At 40.1% G+C, this 18,548-nt stretch overlaps 3 protein-coding genes across 5 annotated transcripts in view; all 3 read right to left on the reverse strand.

Annotated features, from left to right (window-relative positions):
* LOC134088081 (homeobox protein Hox-B2-like) overlaps positions 1-18,001 on the reverse strand; it is a 40,726-nt gene extending 22,725 nt beyond the window's left edge. Inside the window, exons 1-2 of the mRNA XM_062542011.1 lie at positions 17,975-18,001; positions 17,759-17,864 (exon numbers count right to left, since the gene is read on the reverse strand). Of these exons, the coding sequence (XP_062397995.1) occupies positions 17,759-17,864; positions 17,975-18,001 (133 nt within the window). The remainder of the gene's footprint in view (positions 1-17,758; positions 17,865-17,974) is intronic.
* hoxc5a (homeobox C5a) lies at positions 4,990-7,378 on the reverse strand. Its single transcript, XM_062541217.1, has 2 exons — positions 6,973-7,378; positions 4,990-5,980 (listed from the first exon to the last, which is right to left on the reverse strand). The coding sequence occupies exons 1-2, from the start codon at positions 7,376-7,378 to the stop codon at positions 5,766-5,768; spliced, it is 621 nt and encodes a 206-aa protein (XP_062397201.1). The 3' UTR covers positions 4,990-5,765.
* LOC134088305 (homeobox protein Hox-C6a-like) lies at positions 8,651-10,678 on the reverse strand. 3 transcript variants are annotated; one of them, XM_062542243.1, is made up of 2 exons: positions 10,285-10,678; positions 8,651-9,750 (listed from the first exon to the last, which is right to left on the reverse strand). In XM_062542243.1, the coding sequence occupies exons 1-2, from the start codon at positions 10,676-10,678 to the stop codon at positions 9,449-9,451; spliced, it is 696 nt and encodes a 231-aa protein (XP_062398227.1). In that variant the 3' UTR covers positions 8,651-9,448. The 3 variants fall into 3 exon arrangements, with proteins under 3 accessions (XP_062398227.1, XP_062398226.1, XP_062398225.1); XM_062542242.1 differs by having other exon boundaries at positions 10,282-10,678; XM_062542241.1 differs by having other exon boundaries at positions 8,651-9,753; positions 10,282-10,678.
* Positions 18,002-18,548: the final 547 nt, after the last annotated feature.

The raw sequence follows: 18,548 nt of genomic DNA on the forward strand, positions 1-18,548 counted from the left end.
TGCTATTTAAAGTTAGCTATAGGCAAGAAGGCTCAACGCGTGATCAGACTGCTCTACACCGATCATCACACTGAGTGTGAAATGTGAAGCAGAAGATTATACTCAAACTCAGGATGTGTAAATATATTTGTTTGCACCTGTATGTCCTTCGAAATATATGCCACTGAAGTATGACCTTGTTGAACAGAGAGTGACCAGTTGTTCTGCTAAGGAGGGCATGTAACAGCACCCCCTATTGGTGGACTAATTTAAATTTAAATTTGGAGGGGTTCAAGAATGAAACTACTTAATGAGCACTGCAAGGACACAGAAGCAACATCAAGCAAAATCCAATTATAATCACATTCAATTCAGATAGATAGATAGAGAGATAGAGAGAGAGAGAGAGAGAAAGAGATGAGGCCCAAAGTGTCTCTCATAGGAATATTGAGTAATCCAGTCATACATTGTCAATATTTTTTGTTAATTAATAGCCATTTTCTGATAATTCACGTTCCAACATGGTATATTCATACAAAGGCACATAGCAGCATGACCATAGACAGTATATAAACACAGTGCTATTTGTGTTGATGAAAAGATGCAGCCTTTATTATGTGTTAACAGAATACATTTGGCTACACTCTTGACCTAATTTATTGACTTCAATATCAAGTATTCACACACAACCACTGACATGCGTTTTTGTTCATTTAATGTTAATCTGTAACATTATGTCCTATTTGTGCCTGTGCTGTGTGTTTACAGAATAAGTCAATGGTGTAATTTTCACACAACCGTATTTCCCCTACTGCAGAATAAATAAATTAGAGACATGGCAAAAGATGATACTTCCATTGTTACTGTAAGGGTTCCATATTTTGAGTAAGGGCAAACTGGTAATTAATGAATTTGGATATACAAGGTTTCTACCCGACAGCAGCTCTATGTACCTGCACAGGTACAAAGCCAAATCAAAACCAGTGGGAAACGTTGTATGAGCTATATAGAATGCCAAGCAAGGAATCTTGTATACTGAAACATAAAACATGGAAGATACAATAAACATGATGGAAGCTGTTGCTAATATTGCTAATGCTAGTGAATACGTTTAGCCCTGCTTGAGCATACACACCAGACAATACATTCTCAAGTTAAATCCCTGGAGTCTGTACGGATATCTTTAAATGAGTGAGTGTTATACAGCATGTTGTTGTACATGCACAAGGACCATAACGGTTTTGCATTTGTATGTGGTAACTGGTAAAGCTTGTAGAGCCGACTGAAGGAATGAAATCTTCACAGTCCTGGAACTGAGCCATGTGAAATGAATTGCTCTTTTAGGTAATTTCCTCTAACCATAGATGCTACTCTGGAATCCAAACACTGCCATTTCCTCTGAGACTAATCTTGCTAGTCACTGACAATTCATATCACCAAGAGATTATTTCACAGACCCGAGACCTGTTCTACCAGCAGACCTACTCCTGGCCTACAGTATCAAGCATTCACACAGAATAACCACAATCAGGTTTGAATTGTGCATCCCACTACCCATATTTTTTTCTTGAGTAGCTCTATAAACGTTTTTTTTACATTGAACGCTATCGAACGAGATTAATGTGACCTAGTCTCTAACAGCATCAGTCCATCCATCCAACCATCCATGTCCATACGTTTCATTGATAAGAGGACGATCAATGGAGAAACTTTGCAATATGACCACTTCCTAGAAATGAACACGGTATAAACAATACCAACAAAGATTAAAGCTAGATCAAAACAAGAATACATTCTGATATAGGGGATTCAACTCATACGCCATTTTTTGTTGTTTTGACTGTTTTACAGATCTGAGAGTTTCACTGCAGCAGCAGCAGTAACAGTGATAGCATTGAAACAGCATTTTAAATTCTGTGAATGATGGATGAATGTTGACACTTTAACCCCACAGCTTACATCATTTTGTGTTGTAAATAATGATGTCAGATTATTATTGATATGCCTCAGCAGATATCAAACAAAATCAAGAGATCAGCAGGCTTCTTCCATACTGCACAAGTGATTTGGTTGTAGTCATTAGCACAGGAATCGTGTAGCCTAAGGAAGTGTCAACAATTGACACTTTAGGAAAATATTTCCATTTATGATCTGTGACAATAGGACGTTGTTCTGGAAATTATACATCCAAGTTCTGTTGAGTGAGCAACAGACGGGATGAAAAAGGCCCACACCTGTATGTCTGATGAACATGATGACTGTGCTCTTTCCCAATAAGATAACAACAGTGCATGATCAGTGTAAACCTCATACAACTGATTCACACAACATATGAAACCACCTAACGGAGGAATGAAACACTGATATCTGTTTCAAAATGTCTGGCATGGACATATACTGTATCTACAACACATGTAACATGCCTTGGTAAAAACATGGACAACTAACCAAAACCGAATATTAAATGTACAAATCACTTTGTTTCTGGTCTCTGCCAACACAAGGTCTATTTTTCTAGTCTGCAGCTAGGATCGCAAGAGCAGAACCCCTAGTGATGCTTTCCCACATTCACATTCCATACAGTTGAGTAAAGGCTTCCTCCTCCCTGGACCTCTGCTTGCCTGGAAAATGCTCAGCTTCAGAATAGGTGCAATTTGTTTATATGCAGGCATATGCATGTAAGACCTTGGTTAATTTTTGTTTGTGCAAGATGCAGAATTCTGTTTCTGTCCCTGACCAAAATCTTCTTTGCGGTCAATAAAAATGTCAATAGTAAATAAATAACAACAATAATAATAATAATAATACAAATTTAATTTGTCTTAATCTTAATATTTTGACCTAACTTATAATATATAGATAGGCTGTTCAAATGTTAAAGTCCTGATTCACATGAACCTACACAATGGAGGTCATGTGGACACAGAATTCTGGCAAGGGAGCGTCTGTGCAGTGGTGGTGATTATCCTCATGGTTGACCTTTCCATGCCAAGGATTTGTTTTATGTTCATGCTGCCCTGTACATGACCCCATGGAAATGACAGACCCTTCTGGCGGTGCTTTTCCTCTCTGCCCGCCCCTCAACCCACCCCAGACTGCATTCAAACCCATGTGTTTTGATGCAAGCATTATGTTAGCTTTTTGTGAGAATTGAAGAAAATGGACAAAATTGCATTGTTTTTCCATGGACTGACAGTATCGAAAGATTGCTAAAAATATATACACAGAAAAAACTGAAAGCCGCTGATGTGCTGAGTGACACAGGTTTCTGTAAAAGTACATCCAAAACTATATAGGCTATTCTAAAGAAATTACACGACTGTGAAGAACAGTAAGTTATATTGAACCGAAAGCTAAACTAAATAAAGTACACAAAAGACACCAGACAGATATTCTACAAAGTTTTGCCATCACATTTACAAACAGAAGACCTAGCAGCCTAGCCTAAACTTTACTCGCCCTGAAACTCCAAGAGTATTTAATTGTTATTTTTTTCTTTCGCTATTCTATAGCCGGGTGTTAATTTAATCGAATCCACAGAAACGAGCGTATTAACTTACCGCACACGATTAGAATCCATTGATAGCGTGCTGGGTGCTACAAGATGACCAGAAGCCGCCACAAGGTAATCCACACTAAACAGTCTCAGAGCCCTACTCTCACAGATAAGGAGAGTCGGCAGCTGCGATTCCGGACAGTTAAGATTATATATGATGTAAATATATTGAGGCATTGTCAGGTCTTCCAGGCCATAAAACCCACTTTAATGATACCACGTGCTCATAGTGAACCACTCATCGGCCCTGCTCTAGGCAACTAGCATAAATAACCTTCAAAAGTTTAAAGTATGTGAAAAGAAAGCTACAGAAAAGGATGTTTTAAAGAAGGGAACATCCACTGTTGCTCACAAAGTGCATTCGTGCAGTGAGCCCTGACTGTGAGCATTTGGCCTCTACTGCAGGTAATGGAACATGTACAGTGAAACCTCAGTTCACGGTGAGTAATTTCATATTTCATCATGAGAAATCAGACCTAAACTTCAGATTGAAATCGTTGCTTGGTGAAGGCGTTGTTGCTAGCTATTTTGAATGAATAAAAAAATGAATAAATACATAAAAACACCGTTCTATCAGTAGGCTACCCTTTATTAAACAATCTTCTGCATAGCACTTTTAAAGATGATAAATAGGCTAGACTTCATTGTTCGAATCTGTGCTGCATAATAGGCTACCCTAAATGTCTTAATTCAGGTGAAAAGTAAAAACAAAAAATAATAATAATTAAAAAAAAGAATACAACATGCAACACAGTTTAAAATAACTTATTTCAGACAACTTGGCACACAAAACTATGAATTGTCAGAACATTTAGCCAATAGGCCTAAATATCATCCGATCTAGCCTGTCTTATGACGTTGCCAAATGTAGACTAATGTCATCACAGACCTGGAAATGTCAAAAAGATACTTTGTTAGTTCACATCAACAAGATAGACTACCTACATCGTCTTGACCATCAAAGGGCTACTGTAAAATGCGCATATGCTTCCGCGTAGGTCTGTTATAACAGGAAACAGTCGTGATTGTTTGAATGGTGCGAGGAAACGCAGTAGAGTTTTATTGAGGTCGTAAACTTTTATTAGCATCTGTCGGAGAGCATGAGCAACTGTAAATAACGCCCGAGTTAATTGAGGCTGGCGGTGTTTCACAGTATAACTCATAGGCCCTTCCGTTTTAAAGCACGTTTTACAGTGGGATATCCTTGGTCTTAAAATAGACTGGACTAAATATCCACATCAGACCATATCCCTTCTGTCCAGGATAAGATTTTTTTTTAAGTCTGTAGGTCTCCCCGTCTTTGGTTTAATGATTAAAAATAGGATGGTTTTATGGATTGGTAAGGCCACCGTGTTAAAATATTTGCAGATTTGTCTTGACAACGTCCTGGGCTGGCTATGTATGTTTAAGTTGAAAAGCCTAGGACACAAAACACACCATTTAGAACAATCCAATGGGAATCCAGAGAAGTTTATTGAGGGTACTTTTCAACAAAACAACTCCAACAACTCCAAGAGCCATACACGTGACTTTGCAGTTACAAAAGTTTATAGGAAGACATTTAGGCCAGTTTGTGAAGTCATATTAGCCACGTCTGATGATGAAGGTGGAGACGGATATTATTTGAATATCATAGCTACCTAGAACACACTATTTTCAACAGTGTTGAAATTATTACATGTACTTCACACAAACCCAAACTATTTTCTGGCATATTCGATCATTCAGACATACAGTCATTGAAAGGTTAGCCGCATTTAAACGTGCACACATTACACAACCACACGGCGGTAACAATAATAACAATAACATATAGAAAAGTAAAAAGTTCATAGGACGACTTAAGGCCATAATGTAAACTGTACAGGAAGTTGGAGTAACCGTGCACATGATTAATTTAACAGCGGCCATGACAAGAAAAGATGGGTGTATCATTGGGATGGGGAGTGTCAATTATGTGCCAGCACCCTCCATTTGTCTCCAAAGTAGTATCTAGTTATATAATATAAACAGAACTAAAATTATGGCAATAAGACCAGAATTAAACTCACACACTGCAACTGGCATAGCCCCACCCCCCTACATACACACAGAGACAAACAAACAAAAACAAATAATTTATATGTAAATATAGTTTTAACATTTTGAAACATAGGCCTATATGTTTATTTTTGTGTGTGTGTTTCCTTCATCTAAACAACAAGAGAATTATCAGGCCTAACACAAGACTTCATAGCGATTCCTTCACTTTCAGTTTTGCATCCTTCTTCCACTTCATGCGTCTGTTTTGGAACCAAATTTTGATTTGCCTCTCGTTCAGACACAGAGTATTGGCAATCTCGACACGCCTGCGCCGCGTGAGGTACCGGTTGAAATGGAATTCTTTCTCCAACTCCAGAGTCTGGTAGCGGGTGTAACTGGTTCGTGACCGTTTACCCTCGGATTCTGAAGTAGTACCAGAAAAATATGGGTTACAAAGTCAGTTGAAACGAAGAAACCATGACTGGTTGTGCTGGTTGATAATTGATGGCATACTCTTTTTCCTATAACATGGATGGTAATGGCACCTGTTGACATGACGTGGTGGTGTATTGCTACCTTATATGTGTTCGTGCAATTTAGATTAGAATTTAGAAGTAGCCTACATGCCCGGTTGAACAGTCTGCCTTTCCAAAACTATGCTTCTAAAAGGCTTTTAGTTTTTAGAGAATCAGTGATCCACCTAGGCCCACAGTAGGCTGTGTTTTGCATAAGCAAAATCACATCCTTACCTTGTGGTAAAAAAATGTAATGGATGGGAGCACTATTCATGCAATTAATCACAGGGAAACAAAAATGAGCATGCAGACAACAGGAGTTGCGGAAGTACAACTACAAATGCATTGGCATGCGAGTAATTAAGAGCTGCGTGTAACAACCTTACTAACTAGCAAATAACAACATCCCTTCCCAAAAGCCTATAGTCAGAATGCAATGTACAAAAGTCTACAATGATGCCTCAACCCTTTCTGTAGCTTAGGGCATCATCCAGAGATGTTTCATCACTGAGGGCGAGTTCACAGTGAGGTCAAAACAGTGTAGCCACTACGTCTACAAAAGCTTACAAAACAACAATAGGGAAAATGACAAGTCTCGTAAGTGAGTGTGGGTGTCTTCAAAATATTTGTTTGTGGTATTAACAATTTTGGATGTCCTATTCAATTTCGTTACCAACATAAATTTGATCACAGATCACCTCTTCACAGTAACAGGGCAGGTTTACGAGCAATAAATGGCTGTCATAAAATTTACGAGCAAGAGTTTTATTATTTCCTGCGTTTGGCCTGCAACTGACGAAAGAAAACTATGAATGAAAGAGAAACAGGCAGAGATGTGGCGAAGGTGGAGAATGATGACCATGTTTTGAGTCTCTGAAAGAATCTTAAGACACACTTTACCGTGACTCATGTGTAGCTTGGTCATCCAGGGATATATCTGTGGCAGCTTCGAATTCGAATTCTGGATCGAACAATTTTGTTGATTTCCTACATTTTCGTCTCTGATCTCGTTCCCCCGGTTCTTGCCGCTGGGCTTCGCGGTCACTTCCATATCTCCTTCAACCCGTTGCTTCAGCAAAAGGGGCTCGGGTGGCGTTCTGGTCCGGACGCAGAGGCTGGCACTCATCTCCTCCCGCTTCAGGGAGTTACAGGAAGCCTGATCAGCGAGGTTTCCGCTGAGATCCAGCCCTCCGTGGCAATAACTGCTCTGTTGGAGCTCGGAGAGTGAACCATAGTTGCCAAAGGTGTGCATACTGTAAGAGTCATGCGGTTGCTTATAAAATGAGTTCGCAACATAAGAACTCATTTTATCTTAAAAAAAAAAGGATCAGGCAATACACTACTACTGCAATTCACGCTGCGACAGGAGTAGAAAAGTGGGGGATGAAGTATGCCACACACCTGCTCTTGTTGGTTTGACTGTTTATTCCTTTTGATTTGTGTCTCTTTTGAAAGTTGGAGGGATTTTGTCCTTAAAATACGTGGATTTATAGGTGGGGGAAATCATTTTCTTTTTTTCTTGATTCGACGTACACTGCCCAAATATGGGATGCTTAAATAGAATCACGTGCAAATGTTAGCCAGTCATAAATTGGCTTGATCCCCAGGCGGTTGGAGATGGATGAAGAAAACGTATCCGATAACTTCATGGTGAGGGGACTATCTAGGGGCTTGGGCGAATGGGGCGAGACAGCAAGCCAAGAGCGTCATCTGGTGTTTGCTACTGGGCAAAGCGGGTCCATCCACTGGCCACGAGTGTCACTTCGCCTACCCATTGTCATGAGGTGGCTGCCACAAGGTCTTGCACCATATACGTAAAACAGCAATGTTCTTTCTTTCAACATTTTAATTACGATTTTTTTGCTACAAATGCTTATTTATGGTAGTGACACTATTAATGGTGATTGTAGCAGTAATAGTAGTCATAGTGGTGGCGGTAGTAGCAGCAGCCGCCATATAGTAGGCTATATGGCCTGGTAGGCTATTGGTAGGCTAATAATAATAATGCCAATGCTGATAATAAAATAGTGATAATTTATTTCTTAGCTTGAAATATCTTAGAGAACAATATCTGCGGACTTCGTCCATCCTAAAGTAGCCATATCCTTGGATCCCGCTATTATTTCCACATCTTATTACGCCCATGTGGATTCGCAGTTTCAGTCAGTTTTTAATGAATCATATGTGAGGAATTAACTCATCATTGTAACCTGCTTCAAATATAAAGTAAAGGACATGCCATTTTGATATTTTACTCTTGCTGTTACATAAGTAGGATGTCCAGTTTCGGTGCCTACTGTGTAATGGATTATATTGTTCCAACACCAAAGGAAGAGCTTTCGAAGCGAAGGTTGATGAAATTACAGCGTTTACTGTGTGTCATTAACCCCTTTTGTAGCTTCGTGTTCTACTGGGAAAAAAAATAATTCAACGCCATTACCAGTTAGCGTGAATACTTTGTAGAACTCAGCTCATTGTACCAGCTTGAATAGGACATCGGCCTATCAGGCCTCCACTGTACGAAGAATATAATGTAGGTGAAGTATAGTAATGTACAAAAGTAGATTGCAAAAACTGTGAAAAATGTTTTATTAAATAAAGCACAGTTTAAAACACTTCACATCAAAAATGAGATTATTCTTGTTCTGTATCATTTTAATGTTATACTTCAAAGCGTGTGTCTGGGTAATTTGTCCTGTACAAGCCAAAGTGTGCTTCACACTTAAAAAAATAGCAAACGAAAGGTTGAAATCCATGCTCGAGCAGTGGATTAATATATACAAATATGAACAATCGACTGTAGGTGGTGTATATTGTCCATTAGGACAGACATCGAAATTCATGAAAAAAATATTTTTGTACAACATTATGTCAACAACATCAAAAGAAGTTAACAACAGAAATGTATATGTAATTCAGTTCTCATTTGGAATGAACGCTGAGGCGCACGGTTTGCCGCTCCATGTGTAAGGCAAATGTAGCCTACTCATTGTCCTGGTCAATTGTTTATGGACTGCTATATAACAATTATTTCCATTTTGGCAACAGGATAAAACTGGCACTACCAAGCACACAAAGTTGCATATATTCCTCACGCCGATTCAAACGGCATAATTGCACTAAATATAAAAACCTAATTGTTGCAGTTTCTCAACATGCGTGCGTGCTGGTGTGTATGCGTGCGCGTGCGTGTTTTATGTACTTATATGAGAGAGTGAGTTTCTGCGCCTGCAAGTGGGTACATACACAGGAGGTTGTGAGACAGAGGAACTGAATAACAATGCGCATCATGCATTAACGTGTAAAATGTCATGAATAGGTAGTTATGTTGCTGCTCTACTAAGTGTTCAGAATGCAGGAATTTGGAGAATGAGGATCAGTCCTCCTTTTTCTCCTCTGGCTCCTTTTCATCACTCTCTTTGTTTGCCTCTTGAGATACAACAGTGGATTCACTCGCCGTGGTAGCAGAGGTCAAGTTGCTCTCCTTTTTCCATTTCATACGACGGTTCTGGAACCAAATTTTGATCTGACGCTCAGTTAGGCAGAGCGCATTGGCGATCTCGATGCGTCTTCGTCTCGTCAAATACCGATTGAAGTGGAATTCTTTCTCCAGTTCCAGTGTCTGGTACCGGGAGTAGATCTGGCGACCTCTGCGTCTGTCCACGCCATAACCAACCCCTGCTCAATGTGTGAAACACAAATAAGAGACTGGTAAATGTCACATAATAAGAAGAATGATACAGTGGTAAAGCGACTAAGACAAATAATTGATTGCAGCTGCAGTTGAACACTGAACAAATAACACATCGCATTCGACTGGTATTAACAGTTTAAGCAGGACACACAGAACACACCTTAACATTAAACACCAGCAAATTATGTTTTAACATTACATAGCCTCTGGTATTTCAGAGTGGGAATTTGTCAGGTCATTACATTCCATGACAAATAGTCAACATAATATGATCGCAAAGTTCAGAAGGCTATACCGGAATGCGCATTCTATAATTTGAAAAACTAAATATTTACACTTTTTAGTTTCTTGGTGCTAAAAGAGAGGGGCAAATGGTAAACTCCTCTTTGAAAAAAGGGCCTTTATAGTCAAACCATTCAGCAGTGGTTTATGGGGCCATAAAAAGTATCTCACACTGTTGCTAGGACATATCGTAAAACCAGCCCATTCTCTCCCCAAGTCCTAGTAAAACTTACCACTGTGCGAGTTCATGCGCTGCATCCATGGATATATCTGAACGTTGCCTTTCTGCTCTTGTGTTCCATTCCTGCCTGGATCCAAGTTGTAGTCCTGAGTAATGTGGCTCTGACCATTAAGTCCCATTCTTGTTTGTCTGCAGCTAGGGAGCACATCTTTTTCTTGGAGAAATATATTAGATCCATAGTCGTACGGTCCCCGACCCGTCCCAAATACGTTATCTTGAGGTGAATAGAAGGGCGAAGCGTAAATCCGGTTTTGACTCATGGGAGAGCTGTAGGACGAGAAATGCCTGACTGGGTCATAGCTGCCCGAGTTTAGGGACACGTTTGGTAGAACTTCTTGACCACCAGATAAATGGCAGGGGAGCGACGAGTTCGCGAAATACGAATTCATACCTTCCCTATCGGCCTCACGTGTGCTCTTCCTCCTCTTTCTCTTTTTCCTCCAACTACTCTCTGTCTCTATCCCTCAACTCTCACAGTTAGGATACTACTTTCAGGGCAAGTGTGTATTTTTCTGTCGCATAAGATGGCAACCTCCTGGCGTCTCCGGGTCTTTCAGGTGATACTCAGATTTCAATATTATTAATTTCTATACTCGAGTTAAGACGGTCAAACCAAGTGTTATAGCTAAGGTTGGCTCAAAGGAGGACAATATGACAGTGTCACCTGACCATTTTCCACCAATTGTGAGCGAGGAGTGCTGCGGAACATGTAGCTTGTATCCTCATAGCCCTCTGGTAAAAGCACATAAAGCTTTAAGAAAACACGCAAGCGCACGCCTGCGCGCGCACGAGAGCTCACAGCCTCTCTTCCTTTCACCCGCACACGCACGCACGCACACACATACAGCACGAGCGCGCGGCCTGTATGAAAAGGATGTATCGAAAAGGGATTTATAATGGAATTTGAAGAGGAACAAGATAAGTGGAAATCTAAGTATAATTCAAAGTAAAGTAATCTGAAGGACTGTTGTCTGAGGTCGGGGTTTTGTCTTTAAAACTTAATCTTCACTACACTAAAATGAATGACACGTTGCTCTGGCATCTTGCCGTCAAAATTAAGGCATCCCAGTGGAATGCCATCTATTTAGGAATTTACAGACCTATTTAAATATGTGTTATCTCATCTGTAATGACCATAATGACAATCAATCGATACATTAAATTAATCAGTGATATGAGTAACTTAAGCCGGACTTATTGATTTCATTTTTTTCCCTCATATTTGCTGCGCTCTTATTTAGACTACGATTTTCGATACTTAAGCTGTACACACGAGCCGGCACAATTCCACTTACAGTCGATATTTGCTCTGAATGACTGATGACTGATATTTGCTCTGAAGGTAATTTTCAATGACAGAAAACTATGTTATATTTTGCATATTCAACAAAGCATAGCCTACTGTTTACCTGTTCTGTTTGTGGAAACGTGTTGTATCCAATGCATAAAGCTTCCATTTCCCATTTCAATGACAAAACTAACAAGCCATTACAAACTTAAATCACCGTCAAAGCCCAAAGCCTAGCCGCGTGGCCACTACACGTGTCCCCTATACTTTTTGTTAGGAAATACACAACTGTAAATGTGTATGTACACCGTATGTTGTTTGGAACCAGCGCTCTAAACATCATAACTGACTTAGGTCTCGAATTGCCTCAAACAAGCAATTCTCGAAAAGAAAATAATGATCTATTAGGCCTGTAATAGATTAGAAAGTCATTCACTTAGACTAAGTTTTTCTTATGGGGTACCCCTTATGCGCACATGATTAAACTGCAACAGCAGGCTGTCTGAACTTCCACTGCGGTATTACTGCGCCTATGTAGCCTATAGCCTACTGAGATATTCAAAGTTTTTGGTGAATGCGATGGGTGCCATTTCAAGCTATTGTAAGCCATTACAAAAAAACAGACATTTATATACAATTATAACGTTTAAAATATAGAGTTGCAAACATAAGTGCGTAAATTATCCAAATCGACAACCAAACTAACAAAAATACAGCTTAATTGCCCTTGCAGCTAATGTAACCAAATGTTAAGCTCAGCATGTCAATCAAGTTCACCTCAGACCGTAATTCACTGTAAAATGCAGTCTAGCCCTTTATTTGTTCACAAAAGTCATCCTAGAGCATTATTTTCTATCCATCTATGTCTCAATAATATATTTCATATTTACAATAGTTAAAGAGCAGTTACAGCAGTTTAAGAACTATTCTCCTAAACACACAGAAGACATGCCAAAACGCAGATGTAAAACCATAACTGTCAGAAATCAGTGTTATTTCGGATAATTTGAAGGAGAGGAAACCGTCTAAATCCATTAAAGAACTGCTCCTACTGATTGAAATAACCTGTAAGTAGGCATAGGCCCTACGTATGATAATGATAGGCCTAATACTACAACTAATAATAATAATAACAACAATAATCATGATAATAAAAACAAGTTTTCAAGCTAATTGATGTTTTTAAAGGGAGACTGAATCAAATATCAATCTTTTTAAAATTGTTAATATTATTAGTATTATTATTGTTAAATGCATTTTGTAGGCCTATGTTAGGTATTTGTCAGTTAAACAAAATTAATGTAGCGTGTAGCCTACATTTGGAAGCATTCTCGTATTATAGCATGTTCTCCTGGAATGCCTAAACATTTGCATGGTACTGCATCTGCAATTGTTTGCCAAGCTGCAAAGCAAAACAATAAATTCCGAAACGAATGCTACCACTCTGTGCTGTATGGCTTACGGTCAAATGACAATCCAGTATTCATATTGCATTAACAAGAATATTAAACACGTGTATCTTTCATCAGACATCTAAAACAGATCAAACTGTGACTGAAGAGCTTGCGTCAATAACCGATTAAGTCATACAGAGATCGCCTCATACTGCTGACTGAACTGCTGGCTGAAAACTGGATTTGTTTCCCCATAAAGCCATAGCAAAACGATGCTCTGATAGTGTAATTATGATAGATCATGATCAGAGAGGATGACTCTTTACCCATGTGCTGCTGACCTATTAAGTTGTAGAGCACAACAAAGCAACTAGGCTTTCGACATACCTATGTGACTGGAGAGAGACTCCTAAGTGTTTTATTGCCGCCCTTAAGACAAATCACGTGGGCATGCCTGCGCATATGTAGCTGAAATAAAATGGCCAGTTTGACTCACTCTTGTCAGACTTAAGGAAGTAAGCAGGGATAGTCGGCACTAGTGTGCCAATATACGATTAGTATATCCTCTTGTTAGACCTACAAACAGAAGGCGAAGCAATATTTTACACCGTGTACGTTAGCATACTCAAATTAAAACAATCTATTACAACTTAAAACAGTATAACTACATCTAATTGAAATATAATGTCATTATTAGATGCAAACAAGAAGAGTCTGTCCTGCCCTGTCCCTTTTGCTGTACAAATTCCTTTAAGATGATGCTCACGATATTTTAGTGATAGTTTACTGCATATAGTCTAGGCCTACTGTGCATGCCATTCACCGCTAACGCTGAAATCCACCATTCACTCTAACCTAAAACCCAATACCACTAGATGAAACACAGCGCTGATATAAGCTACACGTTTGTACCATTTTGACAAAGATCTTCTTCATCTAGAATGAGATCATTTATAGTCCTGCAGTGCATGGGTGGGGCCAAGGGACTTTTCCTATTTTACAATGCCTTTGAAACAGAGGTGTATTGTCTACAGAGGGCTGAAAAACAAAGGATCCACCAGCAACACAACAGAAATCGCAAGTGCAACGGGATCGTCAGTGACTATCATCAGTGTGTCAAAATATCCTTTTTATCTGTTTCTCTTTTTCCGCCCCCTCTCCCACACACACACACACACACACACACACACACACACACACACACACACACACACACACACACACATGCATGCATGGGAGTCATATTTGTGAAATATCCAAACTAATGGCGCCATACAATTCTGACATGGTCTAAATAGCCTACATGAAACTTGCAATGTTGCTAATTGCTTTTTTGTTTCCTGATTACTACCTGAAATTCCACGATTTTGTTTTCTAGGTCTCAGAAGACGAGCACCCAATGTCAGACGAGCATCGAAAATGCAATCAAGTAGATATCTTCAATATCAATGTTGTTTTACTAGTTGTGTGCATCATCGTATAACTTTTAGGATATTGTGAATCATTATTATGTATAATCACCGTAAAATACTGGCAAATAAAGAAATGACTGTTTTGAAAAATGTTTTGATGTAGCTTACTTTTGTGTTCTACGGCTCGGACGCTAGGTCTATACACACAACTACACTGTATAAGCTACTCGGGTGGAACAAAATTGAAAACACAAATATGAAACAAACACAAACACCAACAACGATGCAGGCTTACGAAACATGTTCCAATCCGGAGAACTAGAGGGGTAGGCTAGTCTAAGTCTGGACGTTTTTATATGACAGGAAACGAGATTGTTTGCGCACACACCGCAGCAATAGCCTATTTTGTGTTTACAAGCCAATCACACTTTGAGACAATGAAAGCTTCAGGCCTTTAGAGCTTTCCTTCATCTGAGAACTATGGGCAGGCAATCGAGCTCGTTAATAAGATGGTAAAATCTAACAAGAGCTTTAGACACTATGAGGGCCGGCTGTGCATATGTGATAAATAGCACACAGAGGCGATAGATTATTAAATTATATTACTTAATATTCAATGCGACCAACAATATTGGCATATATTCGCTAAATTATAGGTCGAGTATGTTAACGACACGTTAGCGCTGTTTTATTCGCACTGTTACAAGACAATTCCTTTCCATAGGCCATATAACTGAACTGAACCGAAAATACCGTTTATTGTGTTGGCCTATATCGATGCAGAGATGAACGATTACTGTGCCAGAAAATCCAATGTGAGACAGGGCACCATGGAGCTGGATGAGCTGCGGCTATGGTATTGCTAAAGGTGTCCCAGGCCACCCGTATTAAGCATTTCTTTAAAACTACATGATATACACTAGGCCCATTAGGAAACAACTCGAAAAAGGAAACAATGCATAGGCCTACCTTCATGACCTAAAAAGAAAATTACCTAAATGCTTTGTGACACCAGACGCACAATATGGAGCCCGGTTGTTATGTGGGCGCTTGTAGTTGTGAGTAGTCACTGATTTGGCGTGTGATACACGTCACTCACGGCTCACGGTAAATGCAGCCTTCAAAAAATCTAACCTGAATGCCTGGATCCCTTTTCGAGTGGGCACAAGGTGGCAGTATTGGAAGCATGGGCGAATTATCACGACTGTGGGCATGACAACGCCCCTTCCCTACACGCACGCACACACACACACACACACACACCTCCCTCACACACGCACACGCGTGCACGCTTTTGCGCGCAGACCCATACCGACACTCCATACACACACTGCAGAATACTGCAAAGCTAAATATTGAGAGGCTCACCTACTCCTATCACATAAACCAGGGGGTGCTGAAGCGAAATTTGTTCTTTCTCGTGTAATTTATTTTGGAGGCAAACCATCACAGCCTATGCTCTCCAAATACCTTCCACCAAGCCTACAATTAACAACTATGGATTGAAATCTCTGCTTGAATTAATCAAAACAATAGAATACAAGCTCTGATCCCAGAACAAAATAGACACACCTGTCTCTATCAGAAGCCCATCAGAAGTGTATCACGCCACAGGCCATTGTTGAGACTAGCCTTTCCAATGAATCTTATTATGTTATACTGCTACTTCTACGCTTGATTGTTCGGGCTTGCAAAAAGTTTGAACCATGACTTCATGTCATCCTATGAGTAATAGCCTATGACAGGGAGCAAACAAACAAATTGATATTTCAGAGCAAGCCTATAGCTCCCTCGTAACTCATTCGTTAACAGCCAAAATGAATACGTGAAGGATAAATAAATAATAAATACATGCATTTTTTTAAAAAAAGAAAGAAAGAAATGAATGATTATTGTCAATATGCGCAAATGGGCCAAGGCCACCACCATCAGAGTCCAGGACCCACCTTCCCCTTGCAATAATCCGTATATGATTAGAAGGACTAGCACACACGTGTGTGTGTGTGTGTGTGTGTGTGTGTGTGTGTGTGTGTGTGTGTGTGTGTGTGTGTGTGTGTGTGTGTGTGTGTGTGTGTGTGTGTGTGTGTGTGTGTGTGTGTGTGTGTGTGTGTAGAGAGAGAGATACAGGGAGAAAGACAGATGCACTGCTGATTCAGCAGATAATTCTCATAGGCACTACAGAAGACAAAGGGGGCCTTGCCACTCCTGCGCTGGCAGTAAGTCAGTGATAGAAATGTCAGCTCATACCAGTGTCCCTGTTTTATAATTTTGCACTGGTGATGGCAAACCTGTTCATTTACAGAGACAGATGTGGATTCTTAGGAAACCCAACAATAATTGTTTAAATAACTCTCTAATGTGTGTGGTCCTGTCTGATCAAACAAATGAGCTGTAATGAACACGATGAACTGTCCAGACATATATTTCAGGACAGGTAATCGTCATGCACAACTTAGGCAATAGTGTTTTTGCTTGATACATTTCTAGCTTTCATTCTCCTTGCATGTCAGTGTGTTGAGGTGGGCGTGCGGATGTGGGCTCGCTCCAAGCAAGCCAGCGCGCGCATCAGATGAAGGCAAGAGAGTGTGTCTCGGCCAGGGATGTCTGAGTTTTTGAGAGAGCATTTTTAAAGAAAAAAAAATGATGCAGTGGCGCACTGACCATCCACCCCACAAGTCGCTAAATATCAACGACAGCGATCTTGCCATAAACTATCAATAATAGTATTATACGTTCGGTTTAAAATCCAGTGCCACAATAAAGCAACATACTACAACCATGGCCACGTGACGATGACCAACGGGTAAACATTCAACATATTCATTGCTCTCCATTCCAATTGGTCATTTACAAGAAAACTTTTCAAAATAACAACTCGGCGTTACTACACGGATGCCATCGCCAGACAAAATGCCAAACAACCAGGTAAGAAACGGAGTCCTAATGATCAAACCCTGACCGCTACCCTCACATCGTTGTGCACACTGACCAGAAGTCTCATTTCAATCGCACCATTCCCAAGACGCACTCTCTTTAAGACACGAACACACTCACACACTTTCAGGCACGAACACACGCACACAAACACGGAGAGGTACAATAATCACATAATAAACACAACCTCAAACAAATTACATTACGACTTTACAGGGGTAGATAGTGGTTATATAAAAATACCGTCTCATTTCACACACATACAACACACTGACGCTATTGATCTGACAAAGCTAGCGGTTTCTAGATGTAAGCTAAGAACCGTGACGAGAGGGCATCGAACTGATCTTGTCAGCTTCAAATGAACAAGCAAAGCGCAAATATCATACACTGGCTGTAGAAACTTCCAAGCCAATAAACAGTCTTGAATTGCTTACTTACCCACGTTTTCGCAGTTGTTTGTGTGACAAACGGCTGCCAATGCAGTGGCATGCTCACCGAGGAAGAGATCACAGTGGCCATTTCGTTGCCTATTTTTCCAAAGTGTCTAACGCAAAACAGAAATTCGACAAAAAAAATGGAGCCAGTGATCCTAACTGCCTGCTTATCTCCTTAGCACTCTGAACTCAACTTCCAGGATAGGATGAGATGGTGTACGGGAGGCGGTGACTGTAGAGAGGCCATTACTGGCAACGAGTCAAATGATATGGATATGGATGCCTAATCAACGACGCTAAAGAAAACACATTTACTTCTGGGTCAAAATTCGGTAAAACACACAAGATGTGTTATAGGCGCATACGTTGAAACTCTGGCCGTCAAAAACGACGCATTTGTGAGGAAGACAACGGCATAAAGTTCATGTTCATGGAGCGATGACACGTGATCTTCAACAACCAATGGGAGAAGCGATCCAGTCGTAAAGTTTTATTACTCAGCTGTAAATTCCCCTCCAAACAACTAGGAATGTCTTGCGCTTTCTCTCTATCCCCCCTCATCTCGATCCAATTCTTGCATGTTATGAAGGCTGGTATTTTTTCATACGAAACTAATAACTTAATGAAAGCACGTGGACATCATTCGAGTCTACCATAAAGGTAGATTGATTTGGCAAACATGGTGATATAGCCTATATAGCCCACCAGAAGCTGAAGTCGCTATTGTAGTAGCCGTAATATGATGGCGATGGCAAAAGCAGCAGACGAATTAATGTTACTGATACTGATGATGC

The sequence above is a fragment of the Sardina pilchardus genome, chromosome 7, assembly GCF_963854185.1.
Source record: "Sardina pilchardus chromosome 7, fSarPil1.1, whole genome shotgun sequence".
Taxonomy (NCBI): domain Eukaryota; kingdom Metazoa; phylum Chordata; class Actinopteri; order Clupeiformes; family Clupeidae; genus Sardina; species Sardina pilchardus.